Consider the following 17062-nt stretch of genomic DNA (forward strand, 5'->3'; position numbering starts at 1 on the left):
ACTTATGGGCAGCCAAGATTGCAGCAGGCGCAAAAACCCACACGCTCCCTGCTGCCCATCCGCAAGTAAGGCGCCCCCGCGGACGACCTCGCGCCGCACACACGCGTGTGTTACTTCTTCTGCTTCTTGGCCTTATGCTTGTTGTCCGTGGGGGACCCGTCTCGGTCCTCCACCTTCTGCAACCAAACACGCCCACGTGCGTGAACTTCTCATCTAGCATCATCTCAGAGACTGCACGACCCACGCAAGTGCTCATACGCTGTCCATGGAAAGCAGCATCGAAGAGTGTATGGGATCCACTTGGGTTGACTGCGTGACATTGACGGCAGTCCGCTCTGCACTGCTCTGCCGGGCACAGGTTTAGCCAGGGCAGGGTTTAGCGTAATGTGCCAACTTTTGCACATTACCATATCAAGTTCAGTCCAACCGTTACAATTTACTTTCCGCACAGAATGGCGTTGCTCTCCACTCGCACGAGAGCCCTAGGCGCCCAACGCGGTGGATTCTTAGGTGTACTAGACGGCTTGACGGACACGCAGACCTTCGCAAACAGAAAACGACGGCGGGTTGTGCGAAGCACAGCTGCCGCCCCGCTGCTGAAGCAAGGGCATTGTGAGGACGCGCCACCCGTCGAGTCGCAGCGCGCGGCTTCCGAGTCGTCATGCGCTAAAGACAGCCCGCGATTGACGCAAGCTATGTCATCAACTGATGCGCAAATAATAACGGCGGGTGGCAGCTGCGAGGGCGTCGAGGCAGTTAGCGCGGAAAGGATGCTTGACGATGACCCGGCAACGAGGGACGAGGTGAGCTGGCACCTCGTAGAGCCCTTAGGACTGCCTGCTGGTTTGAATGCCCACCACTACAAGCCAGCTTTTAGGTGCGCCTGCTACGGGCGCGAGATGCTGCCTCGCGCGCCTGCACCCACGCACGCCTGCGCACGCACTCCGCCTGCTCCGGGATGCGGGCGAGGGGTGCCGCCGTACGTGCCCCGATAAAGTGCCTGCTGCCGCGACCACCTGTATGTTGTTGTGTTGTTGTGTGGCCCTGGCCCCAAGTTTGTGTGGCCCTGGCCCTGGACCCAAGTTGTGTGGCCCTGGCCCTAAGTTTCCCTCTTCCCATCCCCGCCGCGCGTGCCCTGACCTCGCCCGCCCTGCCCCATTGCCTTCCCTTCGCCCCCATCTATTTTGTCCTTGGCTGCGTGCCTGATGCTGCCGCCATCACACAGGAGATGGGGCAGCAGGGGCTGCTGCAGCAGGCGCGCCGGGAGGTCAAGGTGTTGGCGCGCCGCCAGCAGTCGCTGATGGCGAGGCGAGAGTGCGATGTGGAGGAGGTGGCGGCCCTGATTGCGGAGCTGCAGGCGAGGCAGGCGGAGCTCCTGGCGGAGCTGGCAGCCCTCAGGCAGAGCGCTGGGAAGGGGGCGGTTGGGCAGGAGATGAAGGAGGAGGCGGAGGGCCCAGCAGCGGCGGTGGTGATGCAGGAGGCGGCGGCGGAGGAGGAGATGGACACAGGCGGCGCAGAGGGAGGGGTGGCAGTGGCACGGGTGGAACCAGAGGCAGAGGAGATGAAGGCGGCGGGCGAGATGGCAGCAGAGGGGACGGAGGGGACGGAGGGGACCAGAGAGGACGTGACGTCCCCTGGCATGGATGGGGAGCAGCAGCAGCAGCAGCAGCAGCAGCAGCAGCAGCAGCAGCCACCCCAGCAGCCGCTGCCGGCGGCACAAGAAGGAGCTGTAAGACCGGCAGCAGCGGCCGGTGTGGCAGCGGGTGCAGCAGCAGAGGCGGAGGCGGGGGCGGAGACGGAGGTGACAATGGGATTGGAAGTGCCTGCGCTTCCCGCGGCGGCGGCGGTGGCCGCCGCCGGTGTGGCGGCGAATGCGGTGGCTTTAAATGCAACAGACATGGTGGCAGGGGCGACGGCGGCAGCGGCGGCGGCAGCCTCATCGTTGGAGGCGCAGTTTCGAGGCGTGGAGTTGTCGAAGGTGGAGTTGCGGGCGGTGGAGGACGTGCGTGGAGACGGCGGGCGCGGCCGTGGAGGAGACGGAAGCAGCAATTAAGGCAGCAGCAACAGCAGCGCAGCGGACGGCCGCAGCTGGCGGCGGCGAGTTAGTGCTGGCGCCGCCGGCACCGCAGGTGCTGCTGGCGATGCAAATGATGGCTGCAGAAGAGGTGGGTGGGTGCGGGGGTGGCTGGGTCATTGATTGGGCGGCACTGGGCCGGCCGCCGGGCCCACTCACATGTGAGTTGTCCGCCGCGGAATGGGATTGGGAGCGCTTGTTAGTTGTTAAGCTTTACATGCGGTACCGAGGAAGGGCACACCCCTGGCACCCAGGCCCGACGAGGGTCAGGGGCGGGCTGCAGCCGGCCCTGCAGTCAGCCAGTCATAAGGTGATGTTGGGATGGTTCTCTGAATGCCTGTCTGCCCTCCTTTCCCACGCCTTCATGTGGCTTCCTACGCAGGGCCCGCAGCCGCTGGCACGACTGCCTGGGAACATGTGAGAAGGAGGAGAAGCCCGCTGTGCACAGGCGCCGGCAGCAGTGGAACGTCTGGGTGCGGACGGAAGAGACGGAATGGGCGGCATGGCGCAGCACGGGAATGGGGGCGTCCTGGCATCCATGCTCCTCAGAATGCAGGGCGCTGACCAATTTTTTTACTTACATTGATCTCGCGTTGGATACTATCACCTGGCTGTTGCGACATAATTTTGGTGTCCAACCGCATTGCTTTTGTCTCGCGCGCTTGCTTGCCCTATCCTACGCTTCAACCGTATAATATAGTGCATGATGGTAGCAAAGGAGACTAGTACTAGTACTAGTAGCCAGTCAGCGAAGTCAGGATAGGCCACGCACGTCCGCCTTGCCGGTTTGCACCCTGCTATTACTGCATACACGAGCCGCACCTACCAGTTCTGTACGCTCTGTCCAGCCACAGCATGGCGAGAGCCGCTGCTGCTGTGAGCTTGCCCGACCTCCTGTGGGCGCTGCCTGCGGACGCGCGGGAACTCGTCATCGGCACGACCTTTTCCGCCAGCAGCCTCACCACCCGCTGCCGCCTCGCTTGCAAGGAGCTGCGGGACTTGTCCAGCCAAGCGGTGACCGATGTGAGGCTGCGGCTCAGCGCGTCCACGTTCGCGGAATGGCAGCCAGGTCAGCGGTCTGTGCTCACCCGATTCCCGGCATGCACTCACTTGTCGCTCCACGTCGACGGTCGAGGTGATGCCCCGCGTGACTTGCCGGGCCTCGCCCTCATCGGTCTCTCCGCGGCGTCCAGGCAGCGCATCAGCCACGTCACGCTCACGGCTGCTTATGTTGATGTGGAGCGCGCCATCGATGTGCTGGCCCGGCACCTCCCCAACCTCCAGGATCTGCAGCTGCATTGCCGCGATGTCGTGATGCACGCCGCAGCTTCCAGCAGCCCCATCCCGCGCCAGATCCGGATCTTCAGCACCATCGCCAAGTCGCTGCCGCGCCTGCAACACCTAACACTGCCGCTGCGCTGGCCCGGCGACCTAACCGGCGTGGCCGCGCTCGGGGCTGGCTGCCCGCAGCTTCGCGAGCTAGTCATCCTAGCGGCATCAAAAGCACCAAGTTACCGCGGCGCCGGAAACAAGGCCGAGGGGGAGCGGCTGTGCCTGAGGAGCGGCAGCGTTGCGGCGCTGCGCCAGCTGCGCGGGCTGCAGCAGCTGACGCTGAGCTGCTGCGACTGGGCCGACAGCGACCTTAAGAGGCTGCCGCGACTGATGGGCGCACAGCGGCCGCCGGGGCTGCGGATCCTACGCTTCCAGGGGCCGGGCTGGTACGCGGACGAGCGCGCATTCCTGGTGGTGGAGTTTGGGGAGGGCAGGGCGCCGACGGCGGCGGCAGATGCTGCGGGAGCCGGAGGTGGAGCGGGTGAGACTGAGAGGGGGTGGGGCATCGCGCGCGTGACGGTGGACGTGGCGCCCTGCGGCCTGACCGTGATGCAGGGCCTGCAGCTGGTGGCGTACATGGTGCTGGCGGCGGCGGACAGCCTGCGGCAGCGCACCATCCCCCAGCTCGTTATCCAGGAGCTGCCGCTGCTGGAGGGCTTTGAGGGCGAGTGGGACAGCGATGCGGAAGAGGGACGGCGGGGCGATGCGGAAGAGGAATGGCCGGGCGGGATCTCGCCGCTGCGGTCTCTGCTGCCGCGGTGCGGGCGGGTGGAGCTGCAGCTGCTGCCCATGGTGGTGGAGGGCTGCCCCTGGCTTGGAGACCCGGCGGCGGCAGTGGCGGCGGCGCGGTACCTGGCGCTGCCGGCGTGTGTGGGGCTCCAGCACGGGTACATGGAGCTGCAGTGGGGCCGCCGCGGCCGGGAAGTGCGGGAGCCGGCAGCTGCGGGCGAGAGTGGGGATGTTGGCGGCGGCGGCGGTGCGGCGGCCGCAGGAGCGAGGCCCGAGCCAGCGGCAGCAGTGGGGCAGCGGCGGCAGCAAGCGGGGAGGGCGCAGCGAGGGCAGCGCCGGGTGCCGCGCCCGCAGCTGCACCTGCACAGCGCGACTCACGGGCAAGTGCTGGACGAGGTGGTGGCGCGTCTGTGGGCGAAGGCGGAGGCGTTGCGGCGGACAGGTGGCCAGCAGGAGGCGGGGAGGCTGGGTAATGGGGCGGCAGCGGGGCTGCTGGAAGCTGCAGCAGGCGCCGCTGGAGGCAGCAGTGGCGGCAGTGGCAGTAGCAGCAGGGGCGCCAGCGGCGGTGGCAGAAGCAGCGCTGGTGCCGCGCTGGGGTCCCGGGTGGTCCTGGTGTGCGGCCGCGGCCTCCCGATGCCTGACCTGCACAATGTTGATCCTGACGACCTGTCATGGTGGGACCCGTGGGTTGTCGCCGCGCTCACGACGTGCTTCGCCCTGCCACAACACATGACGGCGGGGCTGGAGGGCGCGGCGGCCGCCAGTGAGCGGCTGCGCGCCGCGCGCTCGTGCCTGGAGTACTGTGGCATGCACGTGTACGCGCCGACTGCCGGAGCGCTGCTGCTCACCTGCGGCAGCAGCCCGGCGGCGGCGCGGCTCGTGGCTCTGCTGCGGGAAGCACAGGCGGCGCGCCTCCACCAGCGGCACAGCGGTGGAAGCGCGCCTTGCGGTGGCGCGTCCGCGGCGGCGTCCGAAGTGACGGCTGGGGCCATTGTAGAGGAAGAAGAGGAGGAGCAGGAGGAGGAGAAGGTGCAGGAGGAGGAGGTGCAGGAGGAGGCGGCGATGGAGCAGGAGGAGGCGGTGGTGGAGGCGGCTGTGCTTCCTGGGCCGGTGGTGTATGAGCACGAGCAGGAGCAGCGCTCATGGGTCCCTCTGCGTGGACCCAGTGCTTCGGGCGTGTTCAGTGACGCCGTGCTTGAGGTGCGCGCTTGGGTGCTTGTGTTGCGTTGCGTTGCTGACAGGAGCGGGCCGCGTGGCGGGAGCGGGGAGTGGTAGGATGCCTTCATTGTGAGGCGTCAGGGCGGCAGGCAGCTGGCCGTCGCCGCTGTATGTACCCTTTACGCCTCCGCCGTGCGCGCGTGTCTGAGGGGAACTGCGGGGCGTGAGCTGGCATGGCACAGTAGCAGTGTTTCGGCGGGCTGGGCCAAGACTAGAACACATGGCTTTGGACCCGCCCGCTACCCTGTCTTCATGACTGCGCTGCCTTGTAACTGCACTGTCAGCAGGTTCTCAAGGAGCTCTGGGCCAACAGGGGACCCACCACCGCCACCACCACTACCACCGCCGCCACCACCACCGCCACCACCACCACCACCACCACCACCACCACTACCACCGCCGCCACCACTACCACCGCCGCCACCACCGCCACCACCACCGCCGGCGGCACCACCTGTACCCCTTGCGGCGGCGGCGGTGGCGGAACGGGAGCCGACGGCGCCGCCGCCACTGCCGCCGCCGCTGCTGATGCTACTGCTGCTGCTGCTGCTGGTGCTACTGCCGCTGCTGCTATGTCGGTGCCGGCAGTTGCGGCCGCCGCCGCCGCCGCCGCGCTGTCTGTCGCTGCGGAGGGGCGGGGTCGTATCAGTAATGGGGACAAGCAGAACCACGAGGAGAAGGGGGAGGAGGAGGAGGAGACGAAGGAGAAGGGGGAGGAGGAGACGAAGGAGGGCGCTCTGCGTGCGCTGGGCAGGCTACTGGAACTGGATGCTGGAATGGATTCGCTGTATGGGACTGGGGAAGTCGAAGTTGGGGCGGTGGAAGCGGCAGCGGCGGCAGCAGGAGTGGCGGGTGGCAGTGGCGGTGGTGGCGGCTGCGGCGGTGGCGGCGGCGGTGGCGGCGGCCCGGATGACGCAGCAAGTGACGGCCCAGCCGCAGGCGGCGAGGGCGGCGCGGCGGACGATGGGAGTTGCGGTGGGGACTCGGTTGAGGACGAGGACGAAGGAGAGGGAGAGGATGAAATGTGGGATGGGGATGGGGATGGTGGCGATTACTTTCTCTGAGGACGACGACGGGGAGCAGGGGGAGGAGGAGAAGGAGTAGGAAGAAATTGGTGACATTGCAGGTTTAGGTATCCTGATGCGGCACTGGCTGTGGTTGGATGGATGTTTGTGTGTGACGTGTGGGCAGCAGGCGGGGCGGCGACCAGGGGTCAGGGGTTGTGAGGCAGAGAGCGGCACCCGCCGGCGGCGCAGCGGCAGCAGCAGCGGCAGCGGCAGAAAGGGTGTGCGGCGTTTCAACGCAGAAGCGACAGCGCGGCAAACAGGAAATGCAGCAGGGGTGTGCATGTGGAGCAACTGCCGCTGTGTGGAACAACGTGGCTGTGAGAGGCAACCAGTCAAAGCTGTGGTAGGTGCCATGTTGCCTTCGTACGGCAGCGCTGGATGGACGGGGCTGCGGGAGCAGCATCATTGTCAGCCGATGCGCACTACGGAGCGCTGATGTATGTCGGCCAGTGAGGTAGATAGGGTTTGCGAAGGATGGGTGCTTGCATGCGGCTTTACATCAAGAGAGGGACCATGCCGCGTGTTGTTGGCAGTTGACTGCAAGAATGGGCAAAGGGAAGCGCGCCCAGCATTGACATGATGACGTTCACGGGTCCCCTGGAGCGGCTGCCAGTCCGCCGCGACACAATGAAACTTTAGCCAATGCTTTCCATACGGGGTTGCTCGCATCTCAAAGCCCATCTCGGGATGTCTTCAAGTTGCAAAGGCCGAAGGGGCGCTGGTCCGCTTCGTGTACCAAGCACGACATACCCAGCAATGGAATACAGGTACGGTGGTGTGGCTCGCATGCCGGGCTGGCGGCGGTGGCGGCACGCGCTCGCCCAGCCACTCGCCCTATCTACCCCTGCGGCCACTGTGCACACACGCGCACACCCAAACACACCCACACACCCACATCGACACAACCTGCCAGCTACCGTCGGTACAGTAACAGCGCGCGAACGACGCACCAATGCCTTGTCCCTTCTTGCTACGCATTTATGTGGGCACGGGTGGGAGCCACACACATCGGGACTACGCTTTCCTGCCCCTTGCCATGTTCCATCACGAACCCACACACCCACACCCACACCCACACCCACACACACACACACACAGACACACACCCCGAGCCCTTCCACGTGGCCTAACCAGTCCTAACACACGCCTCGTCGTCGCTGACCAACTCGTTCACCGTTGTCGGTCTTGACGTAGACACAACCAGCTCGCAAACAGGTCGCCATACCGTATTTGAAGCAAACAGCTCCGGGCGCCACCACGCAGCCAGTACCCAGCCCCAGCTGTATGTTCCAGTGGCTGCATTCGGGTGGGTGGGGGCGTGCGTGGCGCTTTGCAAGAGGTTTGCGTGGGAATTCGCATGGGACTGTTGGGGAGGGGAATGGGGACGGGGATGGGAATGGGCATTGCGTGGGAGGGAGCCAGGGAGGTAAAGAGAGTAAGCGGTATTGGGAAGGGGGCTGGGGGTTCGTGGATATGGGCATGAGGCACGGCACACTGGCTGGCTGGCCTGCGCCAGGGTGTCGGGCGGCGGCTTGAAGGGATGGTGCCGAGCCATGGCGAGGAGGTGGGGCAGCAGCAGGCGTCCAAGCCCCAGCCGCACCACCGTGCAGGTGCGAGTTGGGGCGCCGCGCCGCGCCCTCCCTCCCTGCCTCCCTCCTGGTGGGCGGGTGAGACCGCCGTGTGTCTCTTTTGTCTTGACCAGGACTGGGGCCTTATCCCCTGCTGTGTCGGGCGTGCCTAGGGGTGAGCGTGTGGAACGCGCTCACCCAACACTAGGGCTTGTCGGCCCTAGTCATACTACCAAGTGTAACTATTCTCCCTCCCTCCCTCCCTCCCCATTCCGTGATTCAATTCATTGGGACGGCAAACTGGGCGCATTGCAAGCTAGAGTCAGGACAGTGCCTGTGCCGCCGTGTCAACCTGTGCGCCACACACAAAACTAGCCACATTCACGTCCTCCCGTCATGTGCACCCTAGCTAACGGCAACACCGCAGTAACACTTACGCCGCTGCCGCACCCAGTCAGAACCGCACGCTCAACTGCCCCTACATGGACGCACCCCGCACATGGGGTTGTTGGCGATGCGACAGCTTTGTTGCTTGCGGGGCATGTCCCGTGCACGGTCTACCTGCAAACCCGCTAGTGACCATGCCGCATGTAAGCCCACACTCCAAGGCCCGCCTCGCAACCATATCAGCATACTTGATGGCAGTGCCGAACAGGAAGAGCAAAGGTCGGGCAACCCATCACACGTAATAACCTTGCAGAAAAGAAACCCCAAGCGTGAGCCCAAAGCCTGCCAATGAAATCTCCACCCTGCAGTGGCTCTCCCAACAGGTGCACACGATCTGGTGGTAGGGCTTTATTTACTTACGATGACAGCGTAAACCAAGAAATATGCAGACCTAAACACATGCAGACTACACAGGAAACAGATTAAAGCATAATCCCAACGCACTATATGTGGGCCGCAGTGTAGCTGCTGTACAATTGCGCGAGTTGTTCCGAAACATGTGTACAACGACCCGCGCCCCGAGTATCAAACAAATGATGATGATGGTGCTGATGATGTTAATGATGATGTCGATGATGCATCACGTGTGCCCGCGGGTTACGACGTAGTGTATACCTGCAGCCAGCAAGCGGGGTTTGGGTGCGGGCGGGGTTGCGTGCGATGGTTGCGACATGCAGCTTCTGGGCCCACATCCACCAGCCTAGGCCGCGGCTGTAGAGGTATGAAGACAGGCGAAAGGTAGGGATCGATACCCATTACCGCCCTGCCTTGGGCTGCCGTCCTTCGTCACTAAGCCTCTGCCCCCTCCCCCTTCTCGGTCTAGTTGCCGCGTCGACTGAGAGAAGCGCTTGCTCTCCGCCCCTTCGTTCCCTCTTCGATATCTAAGCCCACACACGGAGGCCAAACCCTACATCCTGCGGCTAGTAGTCTTCACCCCACCACGCCACCACGGGGCCGGCTCCTGCGTGCGATGACGGCGCCTTCGCGGCCCACTGCACTGGCTGTTGTGCGTGTGCAACCCTATAACACCCAGTACTCCAGCCCCGCGTTGCATCCCATTCCATTCACGCACACGCACGCATGACGCTGAGGCACAGGCCCCCACCGTCCCCTGTCCCCCGTCCCACCACAAACACCAGCGCCCGGCGACTCTGGCGCGTGCGTGCGCTCCGTGCGTACCTTCATGCAGGAGGTGTCCCGGCCGCCCTGAGCGAGGCTCAGGTACGTGCTGACGTCACCCCAGGTTTCGCCAGTGTGGCAGTTACCCAGGCCACTGCCCACAACTAGCTCGTCCCACGTGAACCACCTGGGGGGGGGGGTTACATTCATGATTAGTTAAGGAAATGGTAGACGGTAGACCATCTTGGCGGAAGGAGAGGACACAATGACACACTCAGTCAGACGAGGCCGGGGATGGGGGTGCCATGCATGTGACCTTATGAAGCAAAGTCGTAGGTAGGCAGGAGAGTGCGGCGGTACAGCAGATTCCGGGGGCCGCAAAGAGCGCGAGTTCACGGCGCGTGCCGTGGAGGACTTGAGGGCGGGGCCTCTTAAAGTAGCGTAATAGCGCGCGTGCATGCACGGCGCGGGGTTCTCTACAGCTGGAATATGCCTTCACCTGCGGCTAGCGCCACAACTCCAGTCCTTCTCAGGATCATTCCTAGTCCAATCTTCTGGCTCGCTTCACGCCGCTTCCCTCAGCGGGTCAGTCCTAGAGTGGTCCTTGCAAGCTGGTGAAAGATTACCCACACGCGCGCGCGCACACACGGTATCCGTAAGTGTCTCTGACGCCGTCTGGGCGAGCTTCGTAATTAAAACACACACACACACACACACACACACACACACCAACACCCACACACGCGCACGCACACTCTGTATGTTGCACGTATTAATGACCGGTTATGTGCCTGACCCGGTTTGGTGCATGACCTTTTGCTATCATAGATAGGCGTCGAGCACAAACCACAGAGTGAACAGGCGCCGGCACGCAGTGATGCGTTGCAAACTTGTACTGTGCGCCCCGTGCAATTTCTAGTATGGGTGGTTGTCGTGCTGGGTGTTTGATCACGAGGTTCTACCAGCAGCAGTGTGTAAATCGCAGTTTCGCGCACACGCACCTGCATAGGATGCTGCTCTTGCAGGCGCTGATACATTGGTTCAGAGTCGAGTCGGTGAAGGGGTTGCCGTTTTGCATCACTGCGTTAGGGGTGCCCGGCGTGGAGCACAGGTAGATGTCTGCGGCGTGTGGAAGGCACGGAGCAAAGCAAGCTCATCATCAAAAGCACTGTGTGAGTGGCGGGAACAGCATCGCCGGACGGTACACTTGTTCGCACTCTGGATGTTGCATCTTTGGATGTTGCATCAGTCAGCATGGTGGATGCGGAGCTTCCCTGAGCCCTAGTTCGCGCTGGCTGCTCTTCAAAACATAAGAGGCATGACGGCCGGAATCACAGAATGAGCTATTCCTATGCCATGATAAGAACGTTATGCGCTCCGCAATGCCCACCGATGTTGCTGCGAAGGAAGCAAGATATCGCGCCAGTATTGTAGGGGCTTGTACCGCCCACTCTCACGGTGCCGGTGGTTCCCGGCTCCGGGGTGCTGGAGGAGTCGATGAATCGGTAGCGCAGGGAGCAGCTTCCTACAGGCGCGGGGGTGGGGTGGGCTGGGGTTGTAGATGCCAGCCCAAACCAAGCCAAACTAGCAGAGCACAGGGCAGGGTAAGCCGTTCATGTGGAGAAGCGGCGTGATTGAATCACAGGTATGAGGTGCCGGCGTCAAGCGAGGTACGTACGGGTGGAACACAGCGGCACGAAGTCCCCGTTGCCTGACACAACCCAAGCCTGCTGATGGCCGGCGGCCGCAATAACCTGCAGCCGCGCGCATACCGACCCGACATGAACTACACAAAACGTGCGCCTGGCCCGCAACTCCCTGCGCGCAGCCACGCACCCACCATCGGTGTTCAGCACATAGTATGTGCAAGCCGCGTTGGCGACGCACGCAGCCCTGTGCGCAGGCATGGCAGGCACGCGTACACATGGCCGTCTTTACTTAGGCATCTTGAATAGTTGAACCAAGTACAGACATATCGGGTGCGTGTAGCGAGCAGATAGTATGTTTGTGCGCTGCGCTTGTCTTGATAATAGGTAAGAAAACACCCGCTATCGTGCATGTGGCATAATGTGCGCACGACTGCGCCTGCCCGCAGCGTACGCGGGCCTGGAAGCCGCGGGCAGGTCCCGCGCAATCAAACGTAGCATGGATGGCGCGCGTTTCTTCATCACTCATCACTACTACTTCTGCCCGCCTTCACGCACATCCGCAAGGCCACACACACACACACACACACACACACACACACGCACCCACCTGCACCCGGCCGGCCATGACACCGAGGTGAGGCGCTGCAGCTGCCAGCCCAGGATGTCGGCGTCGGTGAGGCAGGCTGCAGCAGCAGCGCGCGGTAGGTGCATGCGGGTGAGTAATGCAGGCGCAAGCGGGGCAGCAGCAGCAGCAGCAGAAGCAGCAGCAGGCGAAGTGACAATGAGCACCGCAGGCCGATGAAGACACGTGCGCGTGCGCAAGCGGCGGCTGACGGAGGGCACGGCAAGCGGGGTGGAGACACGCCACGTTCGCGCGTAGCTGCAATGGGCTGGATGGTGGTGACATCGCCCGCAATCCCGCAACCCCCCATTCACTTACCGTCGCCGACTGGAGGAGGCGCGGGCGACGGGGGCAGTGGAGGGCGAGGTGACGGCGCAGGCGACGGCGGTTTGGGTGCGGGCGAGGGAGGCGACGGAGACGGCGGGCGGGGGACCGGAGGAAGGGGCGATGGCGGCGGAGGCCGGGGCGGTGCGGGGCCGTAGTTTGCCTTGAAGCAGGAGCGGCTGTTGGAGGCGGGGAGAGGGCAGCCGCGTTGGTGTGAGTATTTTGGTGACTCTGGTGCGCGCGCGCACGTAGGTGCGAGCACTGCTGATGCCCCAAGCGCAGCTAGCCCCACCTCTGGAGCAAAAGCTCCTTCCCTACCTAGCTAAGGCTCGGTTACCATGCCCCAACCTCTGACCCTAGTTGATATCTCTCTACCTGCCTCCATCGCCTTGGGTCACGCACGCACATACCTGACGAATGCCCCGCTCATGTAACTCCCTCCCCCGGCCATCCAATTGGATGCTAGGTAGCAGGTGGGCACGCCGCCGGTGCTGGTCGTGTCCCACACCGCAAACCTGTGTACGGTACATATGTTGCGGATTAATGACGAATGCATGCGGGCGCGCGATTGGGTGGTATGTATGAGGGCGCACGCGCGCGCCTTTGCATGATGTCTGTGCGTGCAACTTAACCGTCAGGTCATGCATGCGCGCGCGCGCCCTACCCGCTATGGATGACAAAGCTATTGACAAGCTGGAGGCTGGCGTCCATTGACCGCAGCTAGCGCCCATGCACACGTGGCGTTAGGTCCTGCTGTATGCTGCTGCTGCCGAGCCAGCCACCTTGCTCGCTATCACCCACGCCGCTCGACATGCGAATAATCACCACGCACACATCCCGCGCACGCACACACAAACACACACGCACACTCTCTCACACACACACGCACCCCACGCGCACAAACACATCCCACGCGCGCGGCCGCACGCCCGCACGCACATGCAGGAAGCGTTCTCGTCACACAGCGCCAGGCAGGCCGCGTAGGTGGACACGCCGGAGATGGTTTTGAGGAGCTTGCCGGTGGCGTTGGTGGAGTCGATGAAAGCATAGTTGTCGGGAGCACAAGTGAAGCCAACTGGCGGGAGGGGGCGAGGTGAGATGGAAGGGAGATATACACTGAGCGCAATCTGGCGTGGCATGTGACGGGGCATGTGATGGGGCATGTGACAGGGCATGTGACGGGGCATGTGATGGGGCATGTATGACGTGGGTGCCAGCCAGCTCAAGCTGCCGGACCGGCAAGCTAGCTATCTAGCTAAGGGGCGCAAACCGCCGGCCACAATAATTGGATTACACGCGACCACGCTACATCCTTCCTCACGCCTAAGCGAGCAAGCGTGTGGGTCCTGATGGGCTGCACCTGCCTGCTGCCTTCCTGGATCGGCCCATACATCCACCGCCCCACCCGCTGCAGATGGAGCGCCGAGCCCCATCAGTAAAAATCTCCCCGCCAGCAGCCGCAACTGCTAGCCCACCTCCCGATCAAGCAAGCCAGTCGATCCCGGCCCCGGGCACCAAGCCGGGTCTCTGTTGTGTTTCCCTTGATTTTGCTCTCTACCATTGGTAAGTGGGGCGCGCACGGCGGCGGGGCTGCCCATTACTACTACTCACAGTGTGTGGTGCGCAGCAGGCATGTGCGGTAGCCGAGTGTGAAGACCGTGTTGTAGTTCGTGGCACCCGACTGCGTGTGCGCGGAGACGTGGCACGTGTGGTGGCACGTGTGGTGGCACGTGGTGTCAGCGTGCATACATGCGTCAGAGTGAGGAGTCAATGAACACACGCACCCATATAAATAGACGACCGCCGCAGATAAAAGTGCGTGCGTGTGTGTGCGGCCTTGCGCACGCACATACATGCTGCAGCTCCCCAGCATGCAGCAGTAGCACCCAGCCCGCCCTCCCTAGCTAGCTAGTCAGGTCATCACGGCATTCTGTGCTAGCCCCTCTGCTGCTCATCCGTTGCCAGCATGCCACAGCAGTGACGCCGCACCCATCGCATGATAAGAAACATGACACTGATCGCCCCGCACCCCAGCCACAGCCCACTCAGACTGAGGCCCACCTCAAACCCGGCCCACCAGCAGCGACGCATACATGACAACTTGTTGCGCGCCGCACACGCACAACTGGAGGCGTATACGACATCGTACTCACGCACTCTCATTAAGCATTTCCTCAAGATTCTTTGATCGTACACCCACACGCATGACTCACAGTGTATAAGCCCCCGCCGCCTGTATAAGTGACGAAGGCCAAGATGTCCTGACGCAGCTTGCAGACGCCTGTGCGTGTGAGCGGGGCCGCGAGCGTGTGACTTGGATGTTGGCGATCGCGCGAGCGGATCTGTGCTACGCGACCATCGGCGCATGTGTCCGTGCATGGTATGCATGCTGCGCGTGCGCACTGCTTTCATACGGCATGCCATGCATTTGTCTATTTCCGGATGCAGTCCGTGGAACATCGTGTATCTAAATACTTTGTATGGGCTTGGGCTCCTCCTGTGAACTTCATAAACTTCAGGACCATCGCTCGGACCGGCAAGTATCCAGCAGATATACTGGATGGCGGCTGGATCGCCGAAACCGCCCACTCCCACCTCAACAAGCGCTGATTAACCTGTCACCCAACCATACTATGCGTGCGAAGGGACAGGGAGCGTAGATGGAGGCAGGGGGAACCGTCATGGGGAACCGTTCTGATATCGAGGAACCCCCTATCACCCCGAAAACCCCGCGCACGGGAAGGGCGGTGGGGCAGTGGGGCACCTGCCGCACGTGAATCTGACACGCTGGCAAGGGGGGGATACCAGCCCGAATTACACCAAACCCAATGCAAAAGAGCGAGGAGGAGAGCGTGGCATATGCCTTGGCAACGGACGGGATGGACAAGCCTCCCATACTGTTAGATCCATAACACAACAGGTCCCCTACACGGAGAATGGGTTCAATCATTGTGCCTTTTTGAAACAATGGCCTAGGCCAACAAGAACCCGGGTTGCTTTGGGGCTGGCGCGCAGGCTCCTGTGGCTGCTGGCCAGCTGCGGTTCGCAGCCATTCTTGTGAATGCGTTTCAAAGCTATGAACTGCGAACTGCGATCATGAACCGCTGCATGCCTTGCTGGTCACTCACTTGCGCTGGCTTGGAAGACGTAGTATATGCAGCGCGTCTCTGCAGCAGGGGTTAGATGGGCTCAAGTGAACAACACAGCACCAGCAGCAGTAGCCCATCCACTGCAACCGGTTCGCATCAGCACGTTCCCAGTAGGCCTGCATGCAGTAGCTCCAGTGCAGAAAACCGTGCAACAACTCCTGTTGTTGTGTGTGGTTACAAGATAGTGCACACGACGTGCATTCCTGTCCTTGTAGAAACCGAACTCCTGAACCACTCACCCTGCTTGCACAGCTCACGGCACGTGAGCTCCGAAGACGCAGTCAGGTTTGCAATTTCCACACCGACGGCGTTCATGTTATCATAGCACACTGCGACCAGCGACAAAAACCGGCGAGGTGGACATGATTGCATGTACGAATGCAGTCTGCTGCAGCGCGCTCCTAGCTTGCTAGATAGCAGAGGTGCCAAATGGCAAGCTTGCTTGCCCCATATGTGCCAATCGCATTATACGGTCGTCGTCACTACGGGCACGGTATGTATACGGCACTTACCAGGGCTGAAGCCGTCGTAGGGCACGGGAGGCACCGGCGGCACCGGCGGCTTGGGCGGGGCTGCGTGCAGGAAGGGCACTCGGTCTACTCAGTCACTGAGGTCACAGGGGCATGCGCTGGTCAAGTAAGACAACCATCAGATTAGGATGGGCTTACTTGCCCGCCAGAGAGAGGCATTCGTCATGCGAAAATGCATGGCCTGTACGCATGCGCAAGCACGTTGAGCCACGTGCGGGATCGCCGTGGTATCGAGATGCATGCGTTCCCACTCTGGCCTGATTTTCGCGTTGCGAACACAAGAATGCGGATGCTAACAAGGACACAAGGAGCCAACAAGCCCCCGCCCAAATGGCTCCCCCGTGATGTTTGGCTGGCAAGCTTTGCACAGTGCACACCTACAAATAAACCCGCGCACCAACTTAATAAAATATGTGCCGGGTGTGCAAGGTTGCATGGCCGAACGCATGCGGTTCGCACAGCGTTACCTAGCGCAAGCGCCTGACTGACATGCTTCTTCCCCCCTCCTCTACACGTCGTACCACATGGGTTGGGCTTCCGTACACACTTTTTCCACACGCTGGCAGGTGCGCGCCGCTGCACCGGTGGCAAGTCAAAGGAGCTCCCATGCAGCTACGCACTCCCCCTCTCTACGCACCACCTCTCCTGATGCACGTAAGGCCGCCATTTTCTCTCATACATGATGCCGTGCCGAGCCGTTCTGCCGGGAGACGCCGTGCAGCCCATCACCCCCCTCTTTGCACTGGGCTCGGTTTAGTTTGGGCTGGTATCTACAACCCCCCCCCACACACACATACGCGCATTCACAGTGCCAGTGCCAGGCAGGGCCTGGGCACGGGGAGCTCTGGCAGCGCCGCCTGGAAGCGCGGGCACACGCGCGGGCGCTCTGAAGCTGCTGAGCCGCGCCAACGCCTACCCACGCCCTCACCTGCCCGCGCCGGCTGCTTTACACGTGGTCCATAATGGTATAATGGCTTTCATTCATCGCAAATGTGTAGGGAGGCCAAAGGTAGGCGCTGCGCTCAGTGATCTGCCCGACGACAACATTTCCTCGGCTACTCCTTCTGGCGCGCAAGCGATGCCGTTAAGATATCGGTAATACAGAGCTTTCATGGCAAGTATTCATTTCAGGTATATTGCTTATGCATGGCCACTATATTTGGAAGGGAAAACGAGACTGTCTATGGAGGCATAGACTGTAGAGCTAGGAGAATAGCTAGGTAAATTATTGCCA

At 62.3% G+C, this 17062-nt stretch overlaps 3 protein-coding genes across 3 annotated transcripts; 2 read left to right on the plus strand and 1 right to left on the minus strand.

The window, feature by feature from the left end:
- Window positions 1-53: 53 nt before the first annotated feature.
- CHLRE_11g481300v5 (uncharacterized protein) lies at window positions 54-2655 on the plus strand. Its single transcript, XM_043067745.1, has 3 exons — window positions 54-803; window positions 1226-2165; window positions 2457-2655. The coding sequence occupies exons 1-2, from the start codon at window positions 771-773 to the stop codon at window positions 2051-2053; spliced, it is 861 nt and encodes a 286-aa protein (XP_042919750.1). The 5' UTR covers window positions 54-770; the 3' UTR covers window positions 2054-2165; window positions 2457-2655.
- Window positions 2656-2703: 48 nt separating this feature from the next.
- On the plus strand, window positions 2704-7185 carry CHLRE_11g481313v5 (uncharacterized protein). The gene is made up of 2 exons (XM_043067746.1): window positions 2704-5335; window positions 5641-7185. The coding sequence occupies exons 1-2, from the start codon at window positions 2930-2932 to the stop codon at window positions 6415-6417; spliced, it is 3183 nt and encodes a 1060-aa protein (XP_042919751.1). The 5' UTR covers window positions 2704-2929; the 3' UTR covers window positions 6418-7185.
- A 1099-nt stretch (window positions 7186-8284) lies between these two features.
- Window positions 8285-17033, minus strand: CHLRE_11g481350v5 (uncharacterized protein). Its single transcript, XM_043067747.1, has 16 exons — window positions 16757-17033; window positions 15967-16009; window positions 15811-15870; window positions 15538-15627; window positions 15278-15316; window positions 14363-14430; window positions 13761-13830; window positions 13089-13224; window positions 12560-12664; window positions 12144-12328; window positions 11811-11886; window positions 11395-11447; window positions 10945-11079; window positions 10556-10673; window positions 9615-9741; window positions 8285-9050 (listed from the first exon to the last, which is right to left on the minus strand). The coding sequence occupies exons 2-16, from the start codon at window positions 16004-16006 to the stop codon at window positions 9033-9035; spliced, it is 1320 nt and encodes a 439-aa protein (XP_042919752.1). The 5' UTR covers window positions 16007-16009; window positions 16757-17033; the 3' UTR covers window positions 8285-9032.
- Window positions 17034-17062: the final 29 nt, after the last annotated feature.

The sequence above is a fragment of the Chlamydomonas reinhardtii genome, chromosome 11, assembly GCF_000002595.2.
Source record: "Chlamydomonas reinhardtii strain CC-503 cw92 mt+ chromosome 11, whole genome shotgun sequence".
NCBI lineage: Eukaryota > Viridiplantae > Chlorophyta > Chlorophyceae > Chlamydomonadales > Chlamydomonadaceae > Chlamydomonas > Chlamydomonas reinhardtii.